This window comes from Mus musculus, chromosome 2 (genome assembly GCF_000001635.26).
Source record: "Mus musculus strain C57BL/6J chromosome 2, GRCm38.p6 C57BL/6J".
Taxonomy (NCBI): domain Eukaryota; kingdom Metazoa; phylum Chordata; class Mammalia; order Rodentia; family Muridae; genus Mus; species Mus musculus.
In genome coordinates, this window is record NC_000068.7 from 43,568,445 (window position 1) to 43,595,309 (window position 26,865).

Genomic DNA, 26,865 nt, shown 5'->3' on the forward strand with positions numbered 1-26,865 from the left:
ATTGTGAATAGGGTGCAATAAAATCAAAGAAGCAAAAGTAAGGGAGGTGAGAAGGGGGCTGAGCTTCAGGTCAAACTTGAACTACTTAGTAAACAGTAGACTTGATGCCAACAGACACTGCCTCAGCCCAGCTTTATGGGATAGGTTAAATAGCAGTGGCATGAGTCATGTAATTGGCTACTCATTTAAAAAGTAATGCCTTTTGTTGCTTTCTTGTGTGACCTTAATTTGGAGGCCAGAAAGGTAACAGCTAAGTTTCACTATGATTAGGAGCATGTAAAGACAAAGGGAGGATAGGGCCGGGTAGTCCTCCTCATTGTGGGGGGAGTTCAGACTTTGCATAATGAGTCCCTACCTAACTAGAAAAAAATGCGTGCTGATAAAATGTCCTTTTTTCCATTCATTTTAAAAAAAGATTTATTTAAATGTTTGTGTGAGGTCGATTTACTTTAGGGACTTTACATCAATGCAAGTGCCCTTGCAGGATGAAAGGCATCAAGTAACCTGGAACTAGAATTCCAGGCTGTTGTGAGCTGCCTGGTATGGGTGTTAAGAATCAAGGTTCTCTGTAAAAGCAGTAAACACTCTCAACTGCCAAGCCATCTTTCCAGCCTCACATTTTCATTCTTAATAGTCACATGCCAAGGTAGCAATTTTAATACTGTACAGGAAAGTGAGAGCAGAATTAGCAAACAGCTGGGTTTACAGTGAAAATACAAATTTGTGAGTTATCAACATTTAGGTAACATTTGAAAATATAGGCTTGAACATTAAGGACTATACATGGTGCTGGGAAAAATATTATGGAAGCGAAACTGTCGACGTAGGCATGAAAAACAAACTATTAAGAGGATAAGATAAAGGAAGTATAGAATACATAATGTGTGTAGAAAAGCATTCAGTGAAATTAGAGTGCTTACCAGCTTCTGCCACACAGAACCTGAATCCAGCCTTGCATTCCAGTAGTTAGAAAGGTTTTATTTAATATGCTTAACTTTAATTAAATCATTGGAGTGATAGTGGGGATGTATTTTTGCAGATGTAACTGAAAGATTGGAAACTGGAATTTACAGTGATCTTTCAAGAATCAAGAACCAAACCAGTGATTGCCGGGAGAGAAAGGGAACCACAGATGTCTTTGATTATGGCTGCACTTTATAAAAAAGACTGGGGCGAATGTGAGTGAGATAAGTTTTCATGTAAGAAGAACCTGTAGTACCTTTCTTTTCTGTCCTTATGTATTCAGCTCATGGAACCCCCAGCCCTATGACAATATAAACTGCTAAAGACAGTTTTTGTTTACTCTCAAAAGATGAGCATAGTGGACAAGTTCAACAGTTCAGATGGATATTTCTCGAAGAACTTTTATGGCCCCAATCATTACATCCTCCATCCAATCATTACATCCTCCTCACAATACACTCCATGCCTTAGTCTTCATTGTAACAAAGGGTTGAGCATGAAAATGTATTTATCAAAAGTCCAGGGTTTCACCCAAGTGTGTGACAAGGTCTACTTTCTCCTTCAGGTGGTGTCCCATGATAAAGCACCATGAAAGGCAGCTTATGAAAGAAAAGATTAACTTTGACTTATGGTTTCAGAAGGTTAGAGTTCATGGTGGACGAACAAATGAACAGCTGAGAGATCACATGTTGATGTGAAAATCCCAATACAGAGAGAAGCAGTGGAAGTCATGAGTCATTTTAAACCTCAAAGCCTACCCACAGAAACGCACTTCCTCCAACAAAGCCACACCTCCTAATCCTTTCCAAACAGTTCCACCTACCTGGGGCCAAGCTTTCAACTATGTGGGACTATGTGAATTGTTCCCATTCAAAAGCTTCCATTCAAACAAACACAGTCATATAACTTTTTCCTAAGGGGAATTATTTTCAAGAATATAGAGAAATCCATTTTAAGTCCTTAAAATACAGAAATACAGCCTTTATTCTATAACCTTCCACCCCAGAATTTCCACACTACATAAAAGACTAACAGACTCTAAAATTTACAAGATTATATCAGTTCTGAGAGTAAATCTGGTTGTAAAGCATAATTTTATCAATCTTCCTCTGTCAACATCAAGTCCGAAGGGCTTTGGTTGAGCATAGCCTTGCATCCTCATAAAAACAAAACTATCCTCTTTTAATCACCATGATTTGCCGCTAGCTCTTTACCCAGGTGTGAGGCCAGGTGAGATTTACACCATTCACACTGCCGAGCCAAGTGGTATCACTGTTCAGTATTGTTTAGCTAACTGTGCTTTTAAGTTTCATAGGTGAACTTCCCTGTCATACATAGAAGACACTATCATCCAGTAGACGTCCTGGTCCTGTCTCTTAGGTTATCTAATGAGAAGTGGCCAGCCCTAAATACATGTACATTCAAGCAACACAACAGGGACTGAGCAGGCCATATTTTAAATTTTATATGTACACACACAATAATTAAACACTAAGAGACAATTTCCTACAAGATAATATTAAGAAAGCTAATAATATTTAACTGTTCTTAATAAGGTGGTATTGTGTGTGATGTTAGTATTTATCTGCTCAGAAATACACAAAGATATTCACCCCCATTTCATTCTGAGCTATGGTAAATTAGATGCAAATGCAGCTTTTATTCAGTAATGTATAGGAGCCAGTTAGTGGGTGTTTATGATGTGAATGAATCTGTGTAGTCAGGAACATGGGTTCCATTTTACAGATTCGCACCAGATCTTTGTGCACAGCATGAATTCAGAAGCCCATCTCTGCCTGTTCTTCTGCAAATATCTGCTACTGAGAGAGGATAGCTTTGATTTTAAGTTTTGTCTTGATGAGGATGCAAGGCTACCACAAGAGCCCTCTTTTCTGTAGGCTGCAGAGTGCCCAGCTTCCAAAGGTCCCGCTCCCTTTATGTGTCTGCTAGGAAGCTGAGACTTTCGATTTGTAACGTGTTCTTCTGCTGGTAATAGGGGCAAGAAAACTGGGAACAACGTTGGCAAGTGCCTGTATTGCTTTCCTTCTCAGAGATGTGTCCCAGAAACCTGAGCCAGATTAACACATAGCTACAAGAAAAACAATGGCATGGGCAGAAAACAAACCAACCACAGCAATACCTCATCGCTTCTTCTCAGGCACTTTAGAGGAAATCTGCTCCGACAAGGAAAAGGAGGAGTGAGATTCTCCTAGAGCTCTGACAGGCCACCAATTGCATGATTTGGGGTTCTAATTTAGCAAATTCCTCAAGAATAGAAAGATACCTTGAAGCTCCTTTACAGCTTGGTTGTATTTCCAGTTCTGGTATTTTAGCCTAATCTACAGACTGCCCTTAAATAAGAAGTTAGATTCCAATAAGCTTATCACAAATTGAAAGCATCCGAAATTGTAAATGCATTTGAAAGTTGAAAAACTGTGAATGATGCTTACTCCTGTTAAGGTGAATTGGTTCGTGCCTCCACTGTCACTTCTCCAAAGTCATTATTGGCCACTAGACATAGCACCATACACTCCAATGTCAGGCTTCATGACAGGCTTCTCCATGTCAAGTTGTGTCTGACTGCTACCTAAGTACAAAATACAAGCAAGTGTTCCGAAGTTCAAAGGAAAGTGAATACTCATCAGACCTGAACTGAATATAAAAGAATGAGCTTTATCTTAAAACATTTTAAGGCAGAGTATGTTAGCACTCTCTCTTTTATTTTATGACCAGGAACAGACCCAGACCGACTCCTTAGGAAGTTTGAACTGCAGAATTTAATGTACTAGATAATGGAAGGAAAGAAATCCGTCCCTTCTCTGTTGGGCAATGGCTTTGTTCCTGAGATAGCTTCATCTTCAACTAAAGTTTTGACCAGATTCTTAAGAGGACCGGGATCTCAGATTTACAGACATATGCACAAGTCCCAGCTAAGTGGTATTAAAGACTTCTGAAATGCAGTTCAGTATTGCCAACAGTAATAACAAGACAGTTGCTTTAGTATCACAATTATTAAGACTGGAACAATGTTACAGTTAGGCAGTTCACATCCAACAAATTCAGATCGCATGCCTAGCTCTGCCTGGTATTAAGGGCATCCGAATAATCAAAATGTGGAGGAAACAGGCACAGCTGGGCCATCTGTGTTTTCACCTAGTGATTGTAATACACCAGCAACCATTTTATGTCTACTAACTTGTAAAAACATTGTGTGTCTCTGAAGAACAGAATAACAGAAAATATTTGTTTATTTTCTTCCCCTTTCCTATTCTTGCTCCCCATACTTTTTTCTTTCCCCATCCTTAGACATGGAAATAAATTCTCAATTTAGACAAAAATAAAAGTAAATACAAAAGGATTTTCCTGCTTCTTAAACAAACAGTTATCCTGTCCCAGTGATAAGACAAAACTTCAGGTCAAGATTCCCAGCAGAATGGGTCACACTTATACTCCTGGATAGAGAATCAGGGAGGAGCCTGAATAGAAGCAGGAAAGAGCCACATGCATAGGTTTATTGGATAGTTGTTGGAGAGAGAGCAAAAGGTTAGGAACAAGTTCAGTACCAAAGTTCCTGACACTAGAGTCATCCAGGTGCTAGCAGATAGACATGGGAACAAGTCATAGTCCTCTGGTTTCCAGAACCCACCTGGGAGGCAAGGAGGAAGGGTCAAGTAGCCTTCTACCACACAAGCTTCTGGACCCCTCTCACTGTAGGAGCCAAGGGACATTTAAAAAAAAAAAAAAAAAGTTGTTCCACAGAAGGTTGCAACTGGGATTTATGGGATATTGGCAAAACTAGGCCAGAATTAAGCTCTCTTTCTACACCCTTTTCTTAAGCTCCTGAGTAAGCTGCCTAGCACTGATAGAGGGTACTCCGAGGCTCATGTCAACAGTCAGGAAACTAAGAGGATGTGAGAAGGAAGATGTGTTCCTATGACAGCCCAGTAACACTGGGCAGCAGTGAGGGCAATGATCTAAAATTCATCTTCATTTGCTCACAGCAGTCTCACTGTATGTTCTATAGGGAAGGGACACAAAGGCTTAAGATTGTAATGGTGATCACCCACATGTCTGCCTTCATAATCGGATTGATATTACCCTGGAACTTTATAACACACTGCCATGCAAAGCTTTGTGAACCAAATGGTGTCCTGTCTTTATATACGCATATGGGGAAAGACATGTCACCTATGAATTCTTTCAAAGCAAATAATGTATTTTTTGGAGTTACATCTCACTGAGGTATTTCATTGTCTTTCATCCTCCCCCCACATGCCTTCAGGCTAAAACATTAGCATAAAGTGCTCTACAGCTGATCACAGCAATCTGTCCTGAGACAATGTTGTCAAAGCAGCTTTGGGACCAGAGTGTTCCCCAAGTCAGGACCTCAGCTTTGACAGCTTGGCTTTTTTGTGTCACTCTGTACTTTGACATCTCTGAAGCACTAAGTGGTGAGTTCTCTCATTCACAGAAAAAAAAAAAAAGTCAAGCCTGGACAATATTTTTTAAAAAGAACACGTCCTGCAAAACAATAAAAGAATGCTAGTCTTTTATCCTAAATTATTTTAATAACAGACATCAATTGCATGGAAATAAATGTTACTGTTTTACCTTTCTGAAACTAACTGAGTGCAATTGCCTCTAAATGCTGATGTGTAGACTACAAGAAAGCCTGTGGCTCAGACATGCTAAGTTCACACTAGGCACCCAGTGAGCTCAGTCACTAACATATGAATACATTATAGAATCATTTCTCTCTCTCTCTCTCTTTTTTGTTTTTTTTTTTTTTGGTTTTTCAAGACAGGGTTTCTCTGTATAGCCCTGGCTGTCCTGGAACTCACTTTGTAGAACAGGCTGACCTCGAATTCAGAAATCCACCTGCCTCTGCCTCCAAAGTGCTGAGATTAAAGGCGTGCTCCACCACTGCCCAGCCATTTTATTTTCAAAAACATTGTTTTGTACACATTGGTGATGATCAGCTAGACAGATGGCTTAGAGATTGGCAGCACTTGCTGCTCCTCAAGAGGACCTGAGTTTGGTCCCCAGCATCCACATCAGGCAGCTACTTGCCTCCCGTAATTCCATCACCAAGGCATCTGATGCTTTTTCTGGCCTCTGTGGGCAGATGCTTGGCATCTGTCTGCACATACTTGGCAGACACACAGACACATGAATAAAAACAAACATAAAGTAAGGAGAGCCATGTTAGTAAGAAGGCTAAGTCATGTTTTCTTCTTGAAACTTCTGTAGGATGCTCAAAATAAGACTGTTATTGGTTCTGTTTGTGTATCTGCTCTGTTAAATTGTATCGGGACTGTTGCCTTTTTCATTTTGAGACACCTGGGCTGAACCTTCCTCCTGGATCCTAACATGAGCCAATTATTTACTGTAATATACTGAACAATATGCATTTTACAATGGGATGCGTGGGAAGACTTTGTTCTCAAGGGTTTTATTGTGGAATATTAAGACATTTTAAATGGGGTTCCTCACGTCTTATATTCCTATAATTACATGTCACTTTAAGTAGAAAGTAAAGTACTCTCTGTGACTTTCGTAATTCCATTAATCTCCAGGAATCTCAGAGTTTTGTTTGTTTGTTTCCTTTTTGTTATTTTTGTGAATCAGGTTGAGTGAAAGACATCCCAAAGGAAGCCTGGATAATTTGTAAAGTGATTTTTTTTTAATGCTTACTACAGAAGCACTCTATAGGAAAAAGTTAAATAGACACTGGTGTCACATGCTACTGTCTTTGCCCGGGTTGCTACACTACTAGTCCCTCCCGGCTTCCCTTTTGTTTACCTGCACCACCAGCTTCTCTGAGACCCTTAAATCCTCAGATAAAAGACACACACATTTAATTCCTTTACAACTTGCCTTCTTGGCACAATTACTGGGGGCATATCTCTCCTGCCTGGAAAAGTGTGACCTTACCAATTTATTATCTTCGTCTCTCCATTTGCCCTAAACTTAGTGGCTAGTCCCACCTAGCCACCCCCCCCCAAACATCCTTGGCCACCTACCTGTAGCAGAAGCCACAGACCACAGCTCTCCCCAAGACCTAACATGGTTGCTGTGTTCCTCTTCCTCCAAAGCATGGCAGAAAAGCCTTCTCTCCTTCCCTGGGTCTGCCTCTTCCTCCTGGGATCCAGAAGTCCTACCTGTACTTCTAGCCAGCAATTAGCCCCTGGCCGTCTTTACTGACAAATCAAGAACCAATTGGGGAACAGGATGTTACTATCAGAACCTCCCCTTCCACATTGGATTTTCTTTTTAAATGATGGACCCAAGGAAAGTGAACCCAAGGAAACACATGAAGAATTGCTTTTCATTACAGCATTTTTAGAGTCATCATTTCATGAAAGGGGCATACATATTCACTTTAAACAAAAGCAACCATATAAGTATATAGAAATAATTTTATATATAAGCATTAAATGTACTTACATGTTTTAAAAATTAGTAGTATATCTCTTTGGATCACAATATACCTGTAACTGATATGTAATGTATTTTCAATTAAAAGCCTGTATGAGCAAATTATATTACTAAGTGAATGGTCTAAACATATAATGCACACATTTGGTGTATGTAGAAAGCAGTATAATAAAAAACTCATACATGTAGAAGACATAAAACTCTACTTAAAAATATTAGACTAAAATAGCTTCATCAGTATGCCTATGACGACTAAAGGGGTGTACTTCCTTTGAGCTAAATCAACCCAGTAAAACCTGCCAGACTGTAAGTCACTCCAAAGAGCACCACTTGGGAAATCCACCTGTCGGATTCAGTAACCTCAACAGAAGGTCTAGATTTGTCCTTTGCCACCCGATGTGAGAGGCAGTAGCTGCAGATGTGAAATGTCAGCTGAAGGAATAGTAACTAAGGGTCTGGTGGCCTTTGTGGAGAAAAGTTTCTGAAATATAGGAACTACCTCACAAGAAGAACTTACACAGATGCACCAAGCCAATGTAAGTAAGATTTGCTCTTGTTTCTGTACTTTGTGGCTGGGCTTCATCTTGTTTCTATTGCCATTTTCCCCTCAAGCAGAGGAATTAGAAGCAACATCAGTAACAGTAAAACAAGTCACACTTTGTTTTTCCTAAATTTAGGTCAAACTTGAGACTTCACGTCCAAGATGATGCTGAAGTTTTATTTTATTTTTGATATGTGCATATAGCATGTACTGATCCTTCCTTGTCAGAGCTTTATGTTTGAAGCTGTCAAGCTCCTTTCTCCTACTTCTTCAGAAAATGCTGAACAATTATAATCTATGTTCTCCCCATCAGTGGGTCTCCCTACACTTGTGGATCATTGGCTGACACAATCCAAGAGGGCACTGGAAACGTAGATAGCGATTGGGGGAGTGTGTGGGTGGGGTGGGGTGGGGGGTGGGTGTGTGTGTGTGTACAAAAGCCCTGTGAGTACATATGATGAATGGCCTCTCAACTGGACCAGCAGTCAGTAGACAGATCAACTTTACTTAGGGTGAATTAATAAAGTTTTGAGGATAGGATCATCCAGAATGGGCAAAGGTCATTGGCTGGGGGCTTAAGGTACCTGGAGCGCCTCATTAGCATCGGAAAGCATTTCAGGAAACTCAGGTGATAAGAGAAAAGAAATTGATTCTGTAATCAAACTAAGGCTACATACTAAGGGGGTTTTGACGTCTCCGGACAAAGTCAGAGAAGGAGCAGAGCAAATGATTGAGAGTCTTCCACAATGTGCTGAGCTCAGAGGCTCTCCAGTTACGGTGTGTTCCAACCTGAATTAGCAGACTTTCCACCCACCCATTGTGCAGTGAGATACCAGAGTTTACTCCTCCAGTTAGTTTAACTGGGTTTTGGTACTTGTTCTCTGATTTGCCTCCAAGCACCTAATTCCCATGTTCCTTAGCCTTTAGCAGTCACTATTAGACAATCAAGTTGGATTTTCTTCATCATCTATAAGAAAGAATATGTAGTATTTGTCTTTCTCTGCTACCTGGAATCGTTAAATAATTATAAGGGTCATTGCTTTAAACTAGGTCCCTGGACCTAGACTGAAATTCAGTTGCACCCACCCACAATTAAGTAAGCTTGATGGAGTCTGGCATCAACAAAGTGAAAGCAAGCCATTTATCTGAAGTGGCACTGAGGACTTCTAATTGTATGAAAATGAAAATATATAATATATTAATATATAAATATAGAATATGAAAAATATAAGTATATTTAAAAGGTTCTAGACTTGAACACCAACTATAATGTAAGAGAATATAATTATTAAAAATGATTGCTGTGACATCAGTAATAATTAACACGGCAGTCTTGAGGATGATAACCAATTAGCCATAGCTGACTTGAGTACCAGCACCTAATGTTCTAACCAAGGGCATCTGGCTTGGATAAAATCAAAATAACCTCTAGACACCTAGGAAATGCAAAAATATCCTGTAACATCAGAATTCTATATTGAACCCACCTTTCTTTCTGCTCATTTAATATGGAAAGAATAGCTGTGCTATGACAAATAGCAAGGATTAGAATGGAAAGGAAAAGAGAGATTATCTTTGGTTTGTATGGCCATGAACTTTAATGTGCATGAGGAATCCTATATAACCGCTGTCTGAAGACTCTCTGAACACCCATAAAAGTATTTCGTTGATACGCATTGATGCAACATCCTTCACAGCTATCACAGGGGCTGCTCCTCACAGTAAGTTCCTATGAGGTTGTGTACAGTAAGGTATGTGTGACTATGGATATATTCATTCTTCAACTCATGTCTCAACCCACCTCAAATTGCAGATTTTATGCCCTCTTTCCCCAAGGAAATAAATCTTTCTGGAAATATTAAGAAAATGGAGAGAGAAAGAAAGAGAGAGAGAGAGAACATTGTAATATTATGAGGGTGGAACCTGCAGGAAATATCATCTAGGTGAATAAATGACTCACTGATGAAATTTGTTCAAAGGGCAGCAATGTGATAAAAATAAAATGAAATTCATTTATGATTTTTTTCTGTACAATGTGACTGCAAACTAAATTAGATTTAAGGAATGGAAGTTCATGTTCCAAGTATTCCTAGGTACTAAAGAGCTCGTCTAGCTCACTCAAGGCCTTGGATTCAGTTTCCAGGACAAAAACAAGGAAGGATGGAAGTTAGTTCAATTTGAGGAAGAAGGTTATTATATTTTGTACAATTCAAAAGTTATTCACATGAACACTTATGGTCAAATTATAGGAACGAATATAATTTCATTTTTAAAGCAGGATCAAATTCACTAGCACATGACTTGATAACCAATCTGCCACCTTCATTTGGAATTTCCTTTCCCTCCTCCTGTGGGTCTACAAGCTTTGTGAAACCCCTCAGAGTCCTAAGAACTCCTTTTTTTTTTTCTGTAAGAAACTCTTCTTTCCTGTTTACCCTTGTCTTGGAAACACAGGTCATCAGCTTCAGTGACAACACACCCTTTCTTTCTCCCATCAATTTTCTACCCAGTCCCCAAACACATTCAGGAGAGGTGCCTTTTTAATGCCTAAAGTTACACAACTTAGAAGTTTTCCTCATAGTGATGAAATAGCTGAGAAGTGAATATTTCATTTTAAGGACACATTTAAAACGATTTCAGTTCACAGTCAACCACTTGAAGAAATAAATGTGCTGACCTAATGATGGCAGGAAGCACACAAGGAAAAAGTGAGAGGTTGGAAGGATGTATAGCCTCAATACATGGCCCAGTTACTACTTTCTTAAACTAAGATCCAGTTTTTAAAGTCCCTACAACTTTCCACAATAGCACCACTAGCCAGGGTCAATGGCTTCAATGAGCACAGGAACATGCCCAACACGAACCTTACAATTCTACTACTGGCCTCCAAGACACATGTCTACCTCATAAGGCAGGATGCATTTAGTCTGCCTCTAGGAGTTTTCAGACTCCACAGTTACAGCATTGTTCTAAAGTTCAAAGTCTCCTGACACTAAAGGCAAACTCTCAGCAGTGAACTCTGGTAAAATGAAAAAAGGAGGCTGTGTTCCTTTAAGACACAACAGTACAGAAGGAATATTCTACTGTGAGAGGGAAAAAGTGCTGTGGTATAGAGAGGAGGGATGGACCAACAAATGATCAAAGCTCAGCAGAGGAAGTATTACAAAAAAACATAATTCTTGGGAGACAAGGCTGTGCACATCTGTAATTCCCACACTTTAGAAGTTGACGCAGGAGAATTGGAATTTTAAGCCCAATTAGACTACATAGTTAGATAACCCTCTTCAACCCCCCTCCAAGATGGGTTTGTAATTTCACATCCTGTGTTTAGGACAAGTAGTGCCATATTGTAAAACCCCCAAGAGCCTGGGTGGCCTCATCCCTACAGACAGCACCACCTGCAAGCTACACTCCCCTTGGCATCTGTCTCAGTAGGATCCAAAAACAGCTTTTCTTGGCGAACATTCTACTCTTCTGGTATCTCTAACTTCCTGGGGTCTCCATTATGTCCTTAACATCAAAAGTGGCTTTGTCAAAGACTTCCCACAGAGATCCCAGCTCTCTTATACATTGCCCAGCCTCCTAGGTTTTACTTTAAAAGTCAAATGGAAGCCTACATAACTCTAATTCTTGCATTTTCCATGCCTGCAAAACCAGCAGCTCCTGGATAATACCAAAGTCATCTCCAGCTGGAACACTAGGTTCCCTTGCAACGCCTCCCCCCCCCCTCCCCCCACACACACACCTTTAAACCATGGCTAGAATTACTTAGAGTACCTGATCCTGGAGAAACATTTTCCTAGGCTACCCAATGTGAACAGTGATCTCTCAAGGAAAAGTCTTCCAAATGAGGCCACACTGTGCCTTGCTGATTTCTTCAAGGCATCTCTCTAATATTCCAGCCTTCATTTTAATGATGCTAATCTCTATAATACTTCCTGTGGCTCCATCTTTTGTCTGCTCTTTTCTAGGAGCACTCTAAGCTTTACTAACATTTCCATTATTTCTGTTTGTCATATTTCTCTCTATATGTTGATTAAAAGTGACCAGTAATATCCTGCTACATCCAGAGTTCTGAACTGTCCCCACTCACCTACCAACAAGTGACAGCTTAAATGTCTCATCAGTAACATTAACAGCTGTTGTATTGTGTCAGGTACAAAAGATGTTCCAAGAAAGTGAGGTGGTTGATCACAATGACGCATTTGGGTTGCCTCAAAACCATCCCTAAAACTTAGCAGCATACATAAAGACTCCATGATATGAGTAAAATATTATCAAGAATTTTGGTCCTTTTCCTCTGAGAATCAAGAGAAAGTTTAGTACTTTATAGCCATGATTAATAATGTATTCTTTTCTCCACAGTTTTAAACATGAAAATTGTTTGCTTATTTGCTGAAGTCAAGGCTAAGTAAGAGTTAAAATGGAGAACACAGCAATGTTCTGATGTATCTGAAAGAGCAAAAGATCTAGAGACCATCTTTTGTTGAACTATACATGTGTATATAAAATCACATCATGAGATACATAACTCCAATAGCATTACATTGTTTAAATTCTAAATATCTCCATGATATTAATTCAGAGGGTGGTTTGCCTAAATTCTGGTTAACTAACACAATTAGATAGGCTATCATATTTCATATAAACCATTTTAAGTCTTCCTATATAGCCCTTGGCTATTTGTGATTGGAAGTGGCTGCTAATTCCTATTTCTTTCTGTAGCATAGTAACTGCGTGAGATCGCCATGTCACCTCTGTGGGTTTAAGTTATGCCTCCATGTAAAATACAAAAGGTCAAATACTGTTCAGAGCCTGAGGCTTCTGTGGGAGTAACTGCAAGTTATTTATTACCCTTCCTCTTGTAAATTATGTTAATAACGCTGGATTAACAATGACAACTGGGAGAATGTTAATTAATTTAACAAGCACTTTTTTTTTTGTATTTTCTTGTTTCAGTTGATCTATCTTTAGTGAGTGAGGATGATGATGCCATCTATTTCCTGGGAAATTCCCTTGGCCTTCAACCGAAAATGGTTAGGACATACCTGGAGGAAGAACTAGATAAGTGGGCCAAGATGTAAGTACCAAGTTAAAAGGTGTAACTCCATCTGACAGAAGAATTCTGAAAATTACAAAATGTGTCTGATTTGGACAAGTTACACCCTAGCATATTAGGAACAATGAAAACCTTATTTACAGTAATTACCAATACTAAAATATTTTGATGAAATAATCTTCAATCAGAATAAGTCCAAATGACAAATTCATGAAAGCGAGAGAGTAAAACAACATATTTAAATATGTAATCTCCTTTTCTACATCTAATTCAATGTAGCCATTTAATGTCCAGCAAAGAAGTTAATTCATGATTTTGAGTGTTTAATGATGAATTCATGACCAAGTTAAGAATGCCATCAAAAATAGGAAATACAGGCTTGTTAAGATAATAATAGGCTGGGTGACACTGATGATCATGGATTACTGAGTGGTATGTATTATCTGATCTTAGCATTTAACCTCTTCCGGTTTCCTCCTGAGGAGTAGACAGTTAAGAGACATATATTTCCAGGCTTGACATATATGGATTCTTACTTGAGAAACCTTCTCCCTCCTGTCTCTACGTTTATTTATGTTATAGTTTTCTAATGGTCAATCCTTCCTCCCGCCCTTCCTGAGCCCTCATCTTCCATAAGCTCGCCTTCTCTGACAGGCGTTATCTCTTACTGGCACTGTATTATGAACACATCTCTTTAAACATTTAAAACTTTTCATTAACACATGACAGCTGCATATATTGATGAGTGTGATATTTTTGAAGCTTTTTTTATTAGATATTTTCTTCATTTACATTTCAAATGCTATCCTGAAAGTCCCTTATACCCTCCCCTGGAGTGTGATATTTTGATGTATGTTTATGATATATACTCAAGAACTCAAGATAGCTGAGACTCTCATCTAATTATCATTTTTGAACCTTGAGATCTTTTAGTTTTAAACAATCATAATAGCTTATTGTGAATAACAATCTCATCAGTTAAAAAAACTTCTTAGAACTTACTACTTCTGTGTAAGTTCAGAGACCCATTTTTGACTCTCTACACATTCCCCTTGAGTAGACAACTTAGAAACCCCTATTTTCATGACTTTCATGATCTTAGGTAAATCATCTGGTTTTATGTATCTTCTCTCTCTCTACAGTAATTACTTATAAAACTGAAATTAGATATATTTGTTAAATATTTGAATCTCTTGTCTTATTTCTGAATTGTAACCACAAGTATTTTAAAGAGCTCCACCTCTGATCATATGAAAATAAAAATCATTATGGAAATGAGTCTCCCTTGAAGGTCAGGAAACAACATTTCAGAAAGATGAAGCCACATTAAATACGAATTTTGAATCAGGCCATTTGGCACTCATAAAACCTTCCGTTTCATGACCTTTCCTCCTTTTCTGTGCTCCTTCATACTGGCAGCTGTATGCTTACTTCACACTGCCACACGACAACAGCTACCAGCACTCTTAGGCAACACTGCAAAGTTCTAATTTTCATGGTTGAGAACGAGAGCTCTCACATTAATGCAAGAATGATGAAAGCTTATATAATTTATTAAGCATGTTGTAATTTCATCTCCATGACTTTTATGTGTAAGTTTCAAAATACACATCACATTTGGAAGCATTTTGGACTAGCAGGTTTTAGTATTTAATAAATGAGGGTCACAGTTAATAAAAATGGTTGATATTCATTTCGGTCCTTAACGTTGGAGAGCAGAGTTAAATTGGATGATTTTGCACTTTTGAAAGTGTCTTCCCCCCTTGAATACTTCGGAGGCCAGGCTTTGCATTTTATGCTCTAGGTATTTAAAAGATGCCGCCCTGCTGCTCCATTCATTCCGCATCACACCTCAAACCAGCGAGGGCTCCTTGATGATTGTTGAGATGTTACAATTAGGTTTCAGGAAAGCTCTGGTCTCCCAGAGCATCGGCCATTGTTGCGCTCCCTTTTCATGTTTTACTTTGTAAGTGGAGACAAAGCCCAAGTCTTAGTTAAGTCCTCCCAATGCTCATTAAACAAATGATTCACACAGGACTGTGCTTTAAGACTGAAGGCGATGAAAACTGAATTAAAGGCCTTTTCTAAGCCAAAGAGCGCCACCTCTTCCTGCTTTGATCCCTCTACTTCCTCTTCCCCTCAGCCCTGGGGTCCTGTCAACCTTGTGGCCCTGCTTGCTCCTAAATAGCAGCAGAGTTTCAGATGTGCAGTTACACTTCCGGTCCTCATCCTCCCTCCCCTGCCCTGCCTTGCCTGCACATCTTTGATCCCCAAACAGTTTTTATTTGTCTTTTCTTTTCTCTCTCAAAAATATTTAATTTGAAACTCCACTCATAGAATTTTCTCTATGAGACTCTGTTGGAAAGATTTTTTTTTCCCTCATCAACTTAGCTCCTAATAATGAGATGACCTGCAAACTTTTTGACAGCAGAGAGATTGTTGAAAGGAAGCAGGTTGTTCGAGGAGACAGAAAAACAAACAAACAAACAAAAACAAAAACAAAAAAATAACAAAAGCAAAAACAAAAAAACAAAAAAAGCTTTTCTTAATGGAGTGGCTAGCTAAAGAGGAGGCATGAGGGATAACTTTAGTGATTCCTAGGTACACACAGGAGGCTCTGTGGGATCCTTCACAACTGTGTTAGAGTTAATGAGTGTTGTGATCATTAAAAGATAAAGAAATATAAGAATATATTCTATGTGGGTGTGGTGACGTGTGGGGGAAGGGGGTGCCTCAGCGGGCCCATGCTCACGCATCCCTTCCCCCTGATAGACAAACCACACTACCGACCATATAGTATAGAACAGAGTTTATTCAGGGCATGGGGAGTGGAGTTAAGAGGGTAGCAGAGGCAGAGAAAGGCAGAGAGAAGGAGAGAGTAGAGAAGTAGAAAAGTAGAGAGTAGAGAAGTGACCACGTGGAGAGAGGGGGGAAGGGTATGAGGAGAAGGGGGAGCAAGGGGGCAAGAGGCAAGAAAGTAAGAGTAAGAGAGAGGAGGGGGCTAGCAGACTACCTGGCTGTTGGCAGGGTAGAGTCCCGAGAGAATATCAGCAGTGAGTAGTATCCTTGGCTGAAAACTTCCAGGAAGCACAGTAGAAAACTGACTTTGTCCCTCTGAATTTGGGTCTGTGGCAGCCTTACCTCAAGGAGCCCTTAAGTCAAGTTTAGATTATTTCTATTTTAAAACTTGCTCCCTTTGCATATGTTTCCATTTAAACATGATTTCATTTAAAGTGTGGCATTGTGGTAGGCTGTCCGTCCTTTCTGTTACATTTCTGACTATTGTTTTGGTTCCTATATTAATCTCCCATTTTTGCCATTTGACCCTAGATTTGCAACTTCCCAGTATTGTGATAAACTTTAACAGATTCAGTGTTACTCTTCTGCATCCTTCAAAACCACTTTTGCTCCAAGGTTGATTCTATGCCTCTATCATTTGACCAATAGAAAATTCTCAATCAAAGAAACCTATTAACTACAACTTGTTTTTCCTTTTAAAAAATTGCAACATAAAGTGATAAGTTTCAATGTGATATTTTTATACAAAATTTATGTTTGTTTTTCGTCTTCCCCTCTACTTGGTCCCTCGCCCCATCCCTGGCTTGTACCATTCCATTTATTGTAATTCTGTCTCACCTTTCATATCGTATGCATGGAACCCTAGTCCCATCTTTTAAACATTCGTTATGTGCTATAGAGTCCCATTTCTAGTTTCATGACCTACATCCACCCTTATGTGCACATATGGTCTCAAATGATAGAGAATATGCATTGTTTCTCACTCTGAGTCTGGATTATTTCATTCAGTAGAATGATTTCCAGGTCCATCATTTTACTATGAAATTTCATAATTTCATTTTCTTTATAGATCAATAATATTAACCGGTATGCAGGTCCCACATTTTCATCATCCCTTGACAGGAATCTTGCACAGTTACTTTTCTATAGCATAGCAATACATGTGCATACAAGTGTCTCTACACATGCTATATTAGAATATGTCCATAAATAGTATTGAGATGCTAAGAAACGGGGGTGGGGGCTTGGAATTCGGGGAGACACCTTCTCACTCACCCCAGATAGACTTTGACTCAGAAACTCATGGTCACACAGAACTTATGCTCACAAATTTAAATAATGAAATTCACAGAGCACAGTGGTGACTTGTAGGTATATGTTAAATGTAGGGGGTGTGGAATAAGATGAGTCAAGATGCTACACAGCAGAGCAAGTACGTCATCCACCTGCTACTCTGGGGACTTTTAAAGACCTTACAGGAGAAAGTGGGATGAGGCCTTGAGAGGGGGTGCCCTGCTCAGTGAGTCCCATGGGGTCCTCTCAGTGTCAGTCAGTTCCTCATAACAGCTTTCAGGCAAGGGTGCTAATTTACCCGAAAAGAGACAAGCAGAAACCAGACCAGGAGGAGAACTCCTTTGGGATTCCTGACCTCTAACTAAGGCGAAGCCAAGGAGAAGAATAAGAACAAGTAAATATCTTTTTCCATTCATTATACTCCCTATTCTGATGGCTGACAGTTTTTGGGTTTTGTGGGTTTTGTTTTTTCTTTTCTTTTCTTTCCTTTTCTTTTCTTTCTTTTTTTCTTTCTTTCTTTCTTTCTTTCTTTCTTTCTTTCTTTTATTCTTTTTTCTTTTTTGCTATGATCTTGAACATAATATCATAAACCTAATATCCTAGCACTCTGGAAGTTGAAGCAAGAATTGTGTGTTTGAAGATGCCTTTAGATGTAGTGCAAGACTTTGTCTCAAAAGTAAAAAAGAAATATCCTATAGTAATTAATAATAGCATTCTTCAACCCCATGAGATGTGATAAATGATAGGATCTCAGCTTACAAGATTTGAGAGAATGTTTTATTTTAAATATTTAATAATAGTCTACATTATTTAAAGGAAAGTAACATAAGTTAGTAATCATAATCATAAACTTCAGTAGGAATTCAAGGAAAATCCATTAGCTATAAGAATATATTTTACGTGGAGAACCATATTTTACATCCAAAAGACAGAACCTAGAACCATGATATTTAAGTCATCGGCATTCTCAAATCTGCTAGATTGATATTGCCTGCTGTGTTTGTGCCTTTACAGGGGCTTTTGTAAAAGACTGACAGCTTAGGCATCATTAGTTAAAGAAGACCTGTCCTGGTGATTTATACTTCAGGAGCACTCCACCTAGCTGACATGGGATGATTTACATGGTCATGTGCCTATGGCAGTGGAGGGATGAAGTAGGCCAGAGACGAGACGTTCTCATCTGAAGAGCACCACAATAGTTTTATTCAACTATGAGTTTCTTCTTTTAAATACAAGGGAACACATGAATAAAAAGAAATACAGATTTTAGAACCATTGTTAGCTATTCATCAATTGGGTCATGGATAAAATTGTGCTTCATTAGGAAAAGCTGTGAAACTTTATTGATTTACTTACTGGGAAAGCTTTCTAAAATAAGGCTTCTTCTCATTTTGTAGGATGGGTAAAATATGGTCCTATTTTAAAGAGAATCCAAGCTTCTATTAACTTCCTAATTAGATGTTGCATCCTGAAATCTAATTTCATGAGCAAATATTGCTCGTGGCTACCTCACAAAACACCCCACTCCTGGCAATGATTAATGCTGTGGTATTGGGTTAACTCTTCACATTCCTTTCTCAACATTTGTCAACGATTGCAGCCGTGCTGGGCTTATTTTAAGCAACTTTGAATGAGAGCAATCTCATATCTTTCTTAATTCTAACACATATGTTTATAACTTCACTTTAATCTACATCAATTCTTCCTAATGACAGGCCACTTTAGTTGGGGTTTATTTGGATAAAATGTTCTAAATACATTTCACTACCCCAGGCTAGTGGGCTGACAAAATAAAGAAGTAGCCTTAGTGTGTAATATTTTAAAGAGAGGGAGATGCCAAAAGCCTTGCAGGGAGAAACATATCCCTAAAGATTATTACCATGGTGTCTACTAGAGTGAGAAGTAGGTGGCATAATATTCTGAGATATAAATTCTCTGAGGCAGAACATAGAATTTTACTACCTAGATGTAATAAGATATATTGTGCTATCAGCAAAGGCCAGGGAGCTCTATGTGATTAAAATAAAAAAGGATCCAAGTATCTGCCTTTAACTACCATTTAATGATAATGATTTTTGTCTTTAACATTTATATTGGGAGTCTAGAGAGGCAAGCTGCAGGCTATCTAATAATAATATGAATAATAATAACTAGCAATTGAATTGCCCTTTTCTTCCTCCTAGTTCTTAGCAGCCTATGTTTATTCACACAAAAAGTTCTTCTCCTTCATCTCAGTTTATATGGTAATGGAAATATTAGCTTAAAAATCCCTGTTATGTACCACATGTTGGTGAAGGCAGTTAAGCATTAGATTTCCATTAGGAGAGATGAGTCAGCAAAAGAATATTGGGCATCCATCTTTTTTATGTGCTATCTCATTTACTTTTCCTGCTAACCCTGTAAGGAACATATTGTTACTTATTTATCTACTTTTACAGATGTGGAAAACTAGCCCCTGTAAGCTTCCAATAAGTGTGGTTCCCTCCAGTAGAGACCTGCAGTTGACTCATACTTTATGATAAAACCCAACTGTCAGACATTCAGAAAGTGTTTTTGGTAGCACGGCATCAAATGTGCAGGCAACCCAGCTCACCACAGGCCAGATGAGAATTTCAATTGGTGTAGATAAACCTTGACTTCTCATAGATTAAAAAAACGTATATACACCAGCCTTATTTCCTAGTCTACAAGTTGTCAGACTCACACTAATCCATTATAGAATTATGCAAGACGTGAACAGGTAACAAACAGCACTCTAAATACTCCTCTAAGCACTTTGATTCAATTACCTTTGTACTTCCATGCGTATTATTTTTCCTTATATGATGGAAATTTCTTTGTACTGAAATATTCCTTTGTATTTTCTACACCCTCCCCAAAATCTGCTAGAAAAATTTACTGCAATAATAAAATTGAGCTGTGATATGATAGGTCAGTCACTAGAAAAGAGGGAAAAATATGATTGTTACTAAATTTTATTATTTGCATAAAATATTTTCACAAGTATAGTCATTATATATATATCTTATCACATTTAATAAATTTTGCCTTCCCAAAACAAAAATATTACATATAATGGTGTATAGTTACTACTTGCAGGCTACAAGTATGTAAGTGGAGTGGTCTAAAAACCTTGAAAACTTTAAAATAAATAAAATATAGTAGTTTTGAGTGGAAAATGTTTTTAAGAGTGAAGTTGTACATGGATAATCTCCCATCAACAATGGTAAAAATATGTAAGCAATGAAAAAAAAAAGATGATAACCAGGTGTCACTTGATTAAAATGTTATATATTAATATTACGATGTCAACATTGCAAAGGTATGTATATTGTTTACTTGCATTGTCAGTGTGCCCAAAGCTTGCAAAGAATCAACTTAAAGCAGGAAGATTAATTTTGATTCATCGTTTGAGGGCCTAGTCTACCAGGGTAGGGAATGTGTGACAGTGATGGTAGCTTTCTGCTCCTGGAATGGGAATATGAGACCGTTCGCTCATGTCTGAGGAGATTAGAAAACAAAGACATATGACTGGCCTTCAAACCTCATGTCGTTGTCCCCACCCCAACCCCTCAAGTTACCCACTCCCTTCAGCTAGGCTTTTAAAGGACCTTTACCTCCCAAAACAGGGCCACCACCTTATGAACACATATTCCAATACAGGAACCTGAGGAGGACATGTTAACCTCTAGACTAAGTTGGTATACATAAAAGTATTTTACCAGTTAATATTGGAAAAAAATCTCTCTCTCTCTCTCTCTCTCTCTCTCTCTCTCTCTCTCTCTCACACACACACACACACACATTCCACCATTTAACTAAGAAATGATTGTTTCTCTTTTCATCTTCAGGGGAGCCTATGGCCATGATGTAGGCAAACGCCCTTGGATTGTAGGGGATGAGAGTATTGTAAGCCTTATGAAGGACATTGTAGGTAAGTACAAAGCACAGTGAATGCTTTCTCAAAAAGAATTCTGAAGATATAGTTTAGTTACAAAGAAAAGTAATAGATCTTATTGACTAGCATTCTAATTTCTAAGTTAACCCATAATGGTGATATATATATAATTATGTATGTATAATTATAACAATATATAAGTATATAATATATAATAATATAATAACATATAAATAGATAATAATATATAATATAATTATTTTTATTGTTATTATTATTAGCCAAAGATTTTAATGTGGAATAGAATATCAATGTACTTGGTATAAAAATAAATATCTGCCATTTAAAAATAATATTTATTTATTTTTATTTATATGAGTACACTGTAACTGTCTTCAGACACACTAGAAGAGTGCATAGGATCCCATTACAGATGGTTGAGAGCCACCATGTGGTTGCTGGGAATTGAACTCAGGACCTCTGGAAGAGCAGTCAGAGCTCTTAACTGCTGAGCCATCTCTCCAGCTCCCAGTATCTTCTATTTTTAGCTCTTTCAATTATTTCTTTGTTTACTTAATTCCCTATTTTGTGGTACTGGGGATGAGCCCCAGTCCCTCTCTGCAAATAGGTTAGTGTCCTCCACTAAGTTGTACCCAGGCCCGCTTGGTAACTCCTTGTTTTTAAGGAAATCTTCCTCTTTATCCCAGGATACTAAGACTATTTGCCTTGTTCTCCTACGTTTAGGGATTACAGACATGTTCAGCTTCTTATATACTTTTAAATCCCTGATTATCACCTTCTATGAGGAAAAGCACATTTCATTAATTTTAATACACTTTTAAAATATAAATATAAATGAAGACTGTATTACTATTACATGATAAACATTAATTTTCATTAATAAGTTTAGCATAAGGCTCTGAAATGTTTCAATTTAAATCTTGGTGATTTATTTCAATTAAGACTGAGACAGGTAAAGGAACCAAGGATGAGGTGTGACAATGCTGAGTTTATGGCCAACAAAACTGCATAGTAAGGCCCCCATCTTAAACTTGACTAACTAAAGAACAGATGAACAATGTTTTATTGATGTTTTATTGTTTTGAGTGTGTGAGTGTGTGAGTGTGTGTGTGTGTGTGTGTGTGTGTGTGTGTGTGTATGTATGTGTTACAATAAGAATGACCATATTATTCATATATTTAAATGTTTGATTCTTAACTAGAGGACTGTTTAGGAAAGATTAGGAGGTGTGGCCTGTTAGAAGAGTTTGGAAGAGGTGTGTCACAGGGTAAGGCTTTGAGGGCCCATCTCTCTTAAAATCCTGCTGGTTCATCAGGATGTAAACTTTCAGTTACTGCTTGAGCACCATGCCTGCCTACCACTATGATCTTTTTGACAATGATCATGGACTCACTGTCTGAAACTGTAAGCAAGACACCAATTCATTGCTTTCTTTTATAATTTGCCTTGGTATGGTACACAGGACTAGAACTCATTCTCTCTCTCTCTCTCTCTCTCTCTCTCTCTCTCTCTCTCTCTCTCTCGTGTGTGTGTGTGTGTGTGTGTGTGTGTGTGTGTGTAAATAAGTAGAGGTGCTAGCAGAGGCCAGAACAGGCCTTTGAATCCCCTAGAATTGGAGTTCTAGGCACTTGTGAGTCATCCAACATGGGTGCTGGGAACACACCTTAGGCACTTTGTAACAGCAATATGGCCCAAGAATTCATCCCTTTAACGTTAACTGTAATAAAACTGGTGCTAGTTCGTGGCATAGTGAGTTTTCCAAATTAAATTTTGTATCCTATTGATAGAATTAGTGATCTTTTAGATAATAAATTATTTCATTGGCTTGAATATTCAGCACTGACTGAAATTTTCTGTGACATTTGGAGTACATTGTACTTTTTCAATTTTTGTATGCTATATGAAAATATTTGATATATTTTAGTAATATATTTGATATATATTTATAATATTATAATTCCTGGTTTCCAAGTGTTTTCTACAATCCCATCCCCTTATCAGGAAGTATAAAACTTTCTTATATTTGTCTCATTTGTTTCTGGGCAAACCACTAGATTTCATCTACATGGACAACAGGCAGAATTGGAATGCAGAAGTAAGACTTGTACTCAGAAAGGCTATGGCAAACCAATAAAATGTAAGGAAATGAAATGTTTACTCAAAAATAATTTCTGATCCTTTGCTGAACATCTCAAGGCTGTAGTGAGGAATAAATGAAGACAAAAAAGGATTCCTGGTTATATCCTGACTGCAAAACAAAAATTAGCATACAAAAAACCTCTGAACCACAAGGAAGTCCACAACTCATCAGTGTGACTTGGGTTACCACAGGAACTAAGTGTTTAGTTGACTGAGTACTAGACATATGTATGAAAATATATATTATCTGAATGCTCACTCAAATTATTTAAGGCATTAGAAAACAGTTTCTAAACTCTCAATGGAAAAATAGAAAGCCAAAACAAATGAAAGTGTTTGGTAGAAGAAAGACACTTGCTTTTGTAGAAACAAATGTGCAATAAACCAAATTTTAATCTAATAATGAAAAAACAGACAAATGTCAACCCTTGCATTACTCTGGTGACTATCTTTCAAATGTTTGGAAATTTCCAAGTCAATCATGTGGGGGAGTATTATGAAGATAGAAAGAAAAGAGAGACCTGGTGAAAGGCTGTATATAGTATCCACATGACCAGTTCCTCTTACCCCTGTATGTGACCTCCAGCCTGCTCCAGGCTCCTCTTACATCAGAGTGCAAGAGAAGTCTGAAGGGTTGGGAGCAGGGGAAACCTGGCCCAGGAAGAGGAACAGCATGCATGTCAGTCATCCCAGGCAGCCAAAACAAAGACTGGGCAGTTTTCAAAGATCCATATTCTCGCTGAGGCCAACAGCTCATGATCTAAATGCTACCAGGCTCTCTTCCTGGCTTGCAAAAACCAATTTCACATTTTTACCCAGTGGGATTAAGACCTTACCCCTATGACCTCAGTCATTAATTACCACAGGGGATGAGGACTTCAGCATATGGCCTTTGCAAGACACACTTAATTCATAACATATAAATGTAAGCATGCTCTTAGTGGCAGTTAAAACTCACCTGAAGACTGTGTACCTTCTCTGTGCTTTAAATCTCAAGGTTCAAACAGGACACTCACCTTCCTCACCACACAATTTACTAGGATCACCTTACTGTCAACAATATCACATGCTTAATTATCATCTTTTACATTGTAAGCCACATTACTATGTTATCTATTACAAAACTTTAAACTCTGAATCAAAAAATTGCAAGCAAAAGTAACATTAATTTCCAATTTTATTGAGTTCCTAATGGGCAAATTTTACATTGGTTTAATGAGGCCTTATTATGGGATCTGAATATTTAGTGTGTACTAAAAATACCACCCCTTCTGAAAGATGACAGGAACAATATAAGCAAATGTGTCTCCACAGACCAAAAGTATAGCTGTTATGAAAGAGTTCAGGAATGTGCAATCGCCACTTCTGAGCAGCACACAAACCTTCATAAGAAGCTGTCGGGTGTGTGTGCTATCTGGTGTCTGGAACACAATAACCAAGGGTACCAAAGGGCATCCAAGTTCAGGAAGGGTAGAAGCGCAGCATCCCCTGAAGTCCTGGAGGTTCTCTAGGAGCAGCACCCTTGACACAGCTGTCAGAAATCCCAGTGCAGGATAAAAGAGAGAACTCACAAAGAAATACTCTGCATTAAAGGTGGCAGTGGACTGAAGAGTTGTTTCATAGAGCAGCCATGAAGTTTTGGTTTTTGAATACTATTCATATTTTTGTAAATTACTAACACAATAATGGAAAACCTGGGAATGTGTGTTTATATTAATTCAATAGGAGAGTATGTTTCCTTAGATGTGCACTGTGTGTGTGTGTGTGTGTGTGTGTGTGTATGCTAGGTATTTTTTTTTTACAGATAACAACTGCATTCTAACCCTGTTATTTTGTATTCAGTATTTATCTTCTTCAAAGGGGGAATTAGTCTATTTATATACAGGCCAGGGAAGTCATAATATGATATTATTTAGTGAGATTTTATTTATAAAGCCAATAAACTCTAAACAATTTTGCTTTGACTATTTAAAACTTTATAGGACTATTGCAACTCATTAGATGTACAAGTGCTTTGTTGCTCAATAAATACAAGCATGTCACATAAAGGTAGCAAAAATTTCAAAGCAGTCACCTTCCGTTGTTACTAATAAGGGGAATAAAAAAGGACTGTAGGTAGTCAGTTTGTTTAGAAAAGAACAAAGGCCTGAAGATTTTTAAAGTTGAAGACGCTGCATTAATGACCTTTGCTTTGTTAAATGTTATCTAGTTGGCAAATACTATACAGTGCCTTGTGATTCACAATTTGAGCTGTCTCTAACACTGGAAACCAGTTCTGATGTTGAACTGTGTTAACAATCATTTCATTAAATTCTGACACCCACTTCCTAGAGTTAAACCACTTTCCAAATTCTGACCAGCTCATTTTAAAGAACAACACAGCAGTCAGGAGATTCAGGACCATGTGGGAGTGTCCATAGGCCCTTTCATGCGTGCCCTCAGACCTTGGGTTTGCTTTCCAACTCAGAACCTGTAGAGCAGAGTTCTCTGAGGCTCACTGTCTTGTCCAGGCTTAAACAGTAGGTAGATGAGATGACAAGTCCCAACCTCCTGGTCACATGGTCTTTCTTCTGATTTCACCTAGGTCACACCTTGTTGGGATGACAGACTTTATCATTAGGAGGAGGGATGAGCTGGGGCACTCTGTACCAAAAGCTTGGAGTACAGAGCCAAACATATGAGAAATTTCTTTCTTTCTTTGCATCTTTTTAAATTGAATTTTGTATTAATTAATTTAGAAATGTTTCAGTTCCCAATGTAAAAATGCATATAAAAGATAATTATTTCTTGAAATATTAAAAAATCTACTTTGTATGCATAAAACTCAATAAAAATGTATAAATTATTTCCCAAAGTTTCAAATCATACATAAAAACATAATTATCAACTTAAGCACATGGATTTGTGCTGTAATTCATCATTTGCCTAGTGAAATATCTCTAATGTTGTTTTATTGTTTACAGAATATAAACAATTTTCATAAAAGTAAATTAAGTAGTATTCTAAAAGATTAGTTTTATGATTTAAATAAATTCTATACCTTAAATTTCTTAAAATTTATGTAATAGAGAACTATTTATGTGCAAAAAGAAAAAGTAATAATACCATCAAAGTCCAATTTGATGACCTAATGAGTTTTGGGGATAATTTACAGTAGTATGAGTGACACAAAGACAGGTACATTACAGATAGCACACCACAGCGAGGGCAATACCTCACAAACCTTGGAGCTGAAACCTTGGAGCTATTTGTACAATTTGCAGGTAGCTAAACAGGTTGAAAAGTATGCTCTCCTTAGTAATTCTTACTACCGATTAATTTGGGGGTAAGAAAGGCTTTGTGAATCTGTTAAGTATTAGAGAGTTTCTGAGACTTATGAGTTGTCTCACTGAGTCTTAACAAACTTGACTTTAGAACTTCCTAAGTTTCAAGAAGCATCCCCCAGGAATGGAATGTGTGAAATTAGAGGAAATTGTTACAGGGACTTGGGAACTTAATGACAAGAATGCAAGTGCAGATCTAGCAAGATCCAGGCCCTGGATTCAGTCACTAGCATCAGCAACAAACAAGAGAAATTGCTAACACAGTAGTAGAGTATGTAGTCTTATGAATTAACTATAGGATTTTGGTTTTATCAAAAATAAAATAATAATAAAAAAAAACAACAAAACCAACAAACAAGACAGAACAGGAAAATAGACTATATTTATTTCA

General features: G+C 37.9%; 1 protein-coding gene across 6 annotated transcripts in view; it reads left to right on the forward strand.

Moving 5' to 3' along the window:
• The window catches only part of Kynu (kynureninase), a 127,791-nt gene that overhangs the window by 13,187 nt on the left and 87,739 nt on the right, over positions 1-26,865 (forward strand). For all 6 annotated transcript variants that reach the window (XM_006498325.3, XM_011239179.3, XM_011239178.1 and 3 more), the window contains exons 3-4: positions 12,902-13,022; positions 20,945-21,027. In XM_006498325.3, the coding sequence (XP_006498388.1) occupies positions 12,902-13,022; positions 20,945-21,027 (204 nt within the window). The remainder of the gene's footprint in view (positions 1-12,901; positions 13,023-20,944; positions 21,028-26,865) is intronic.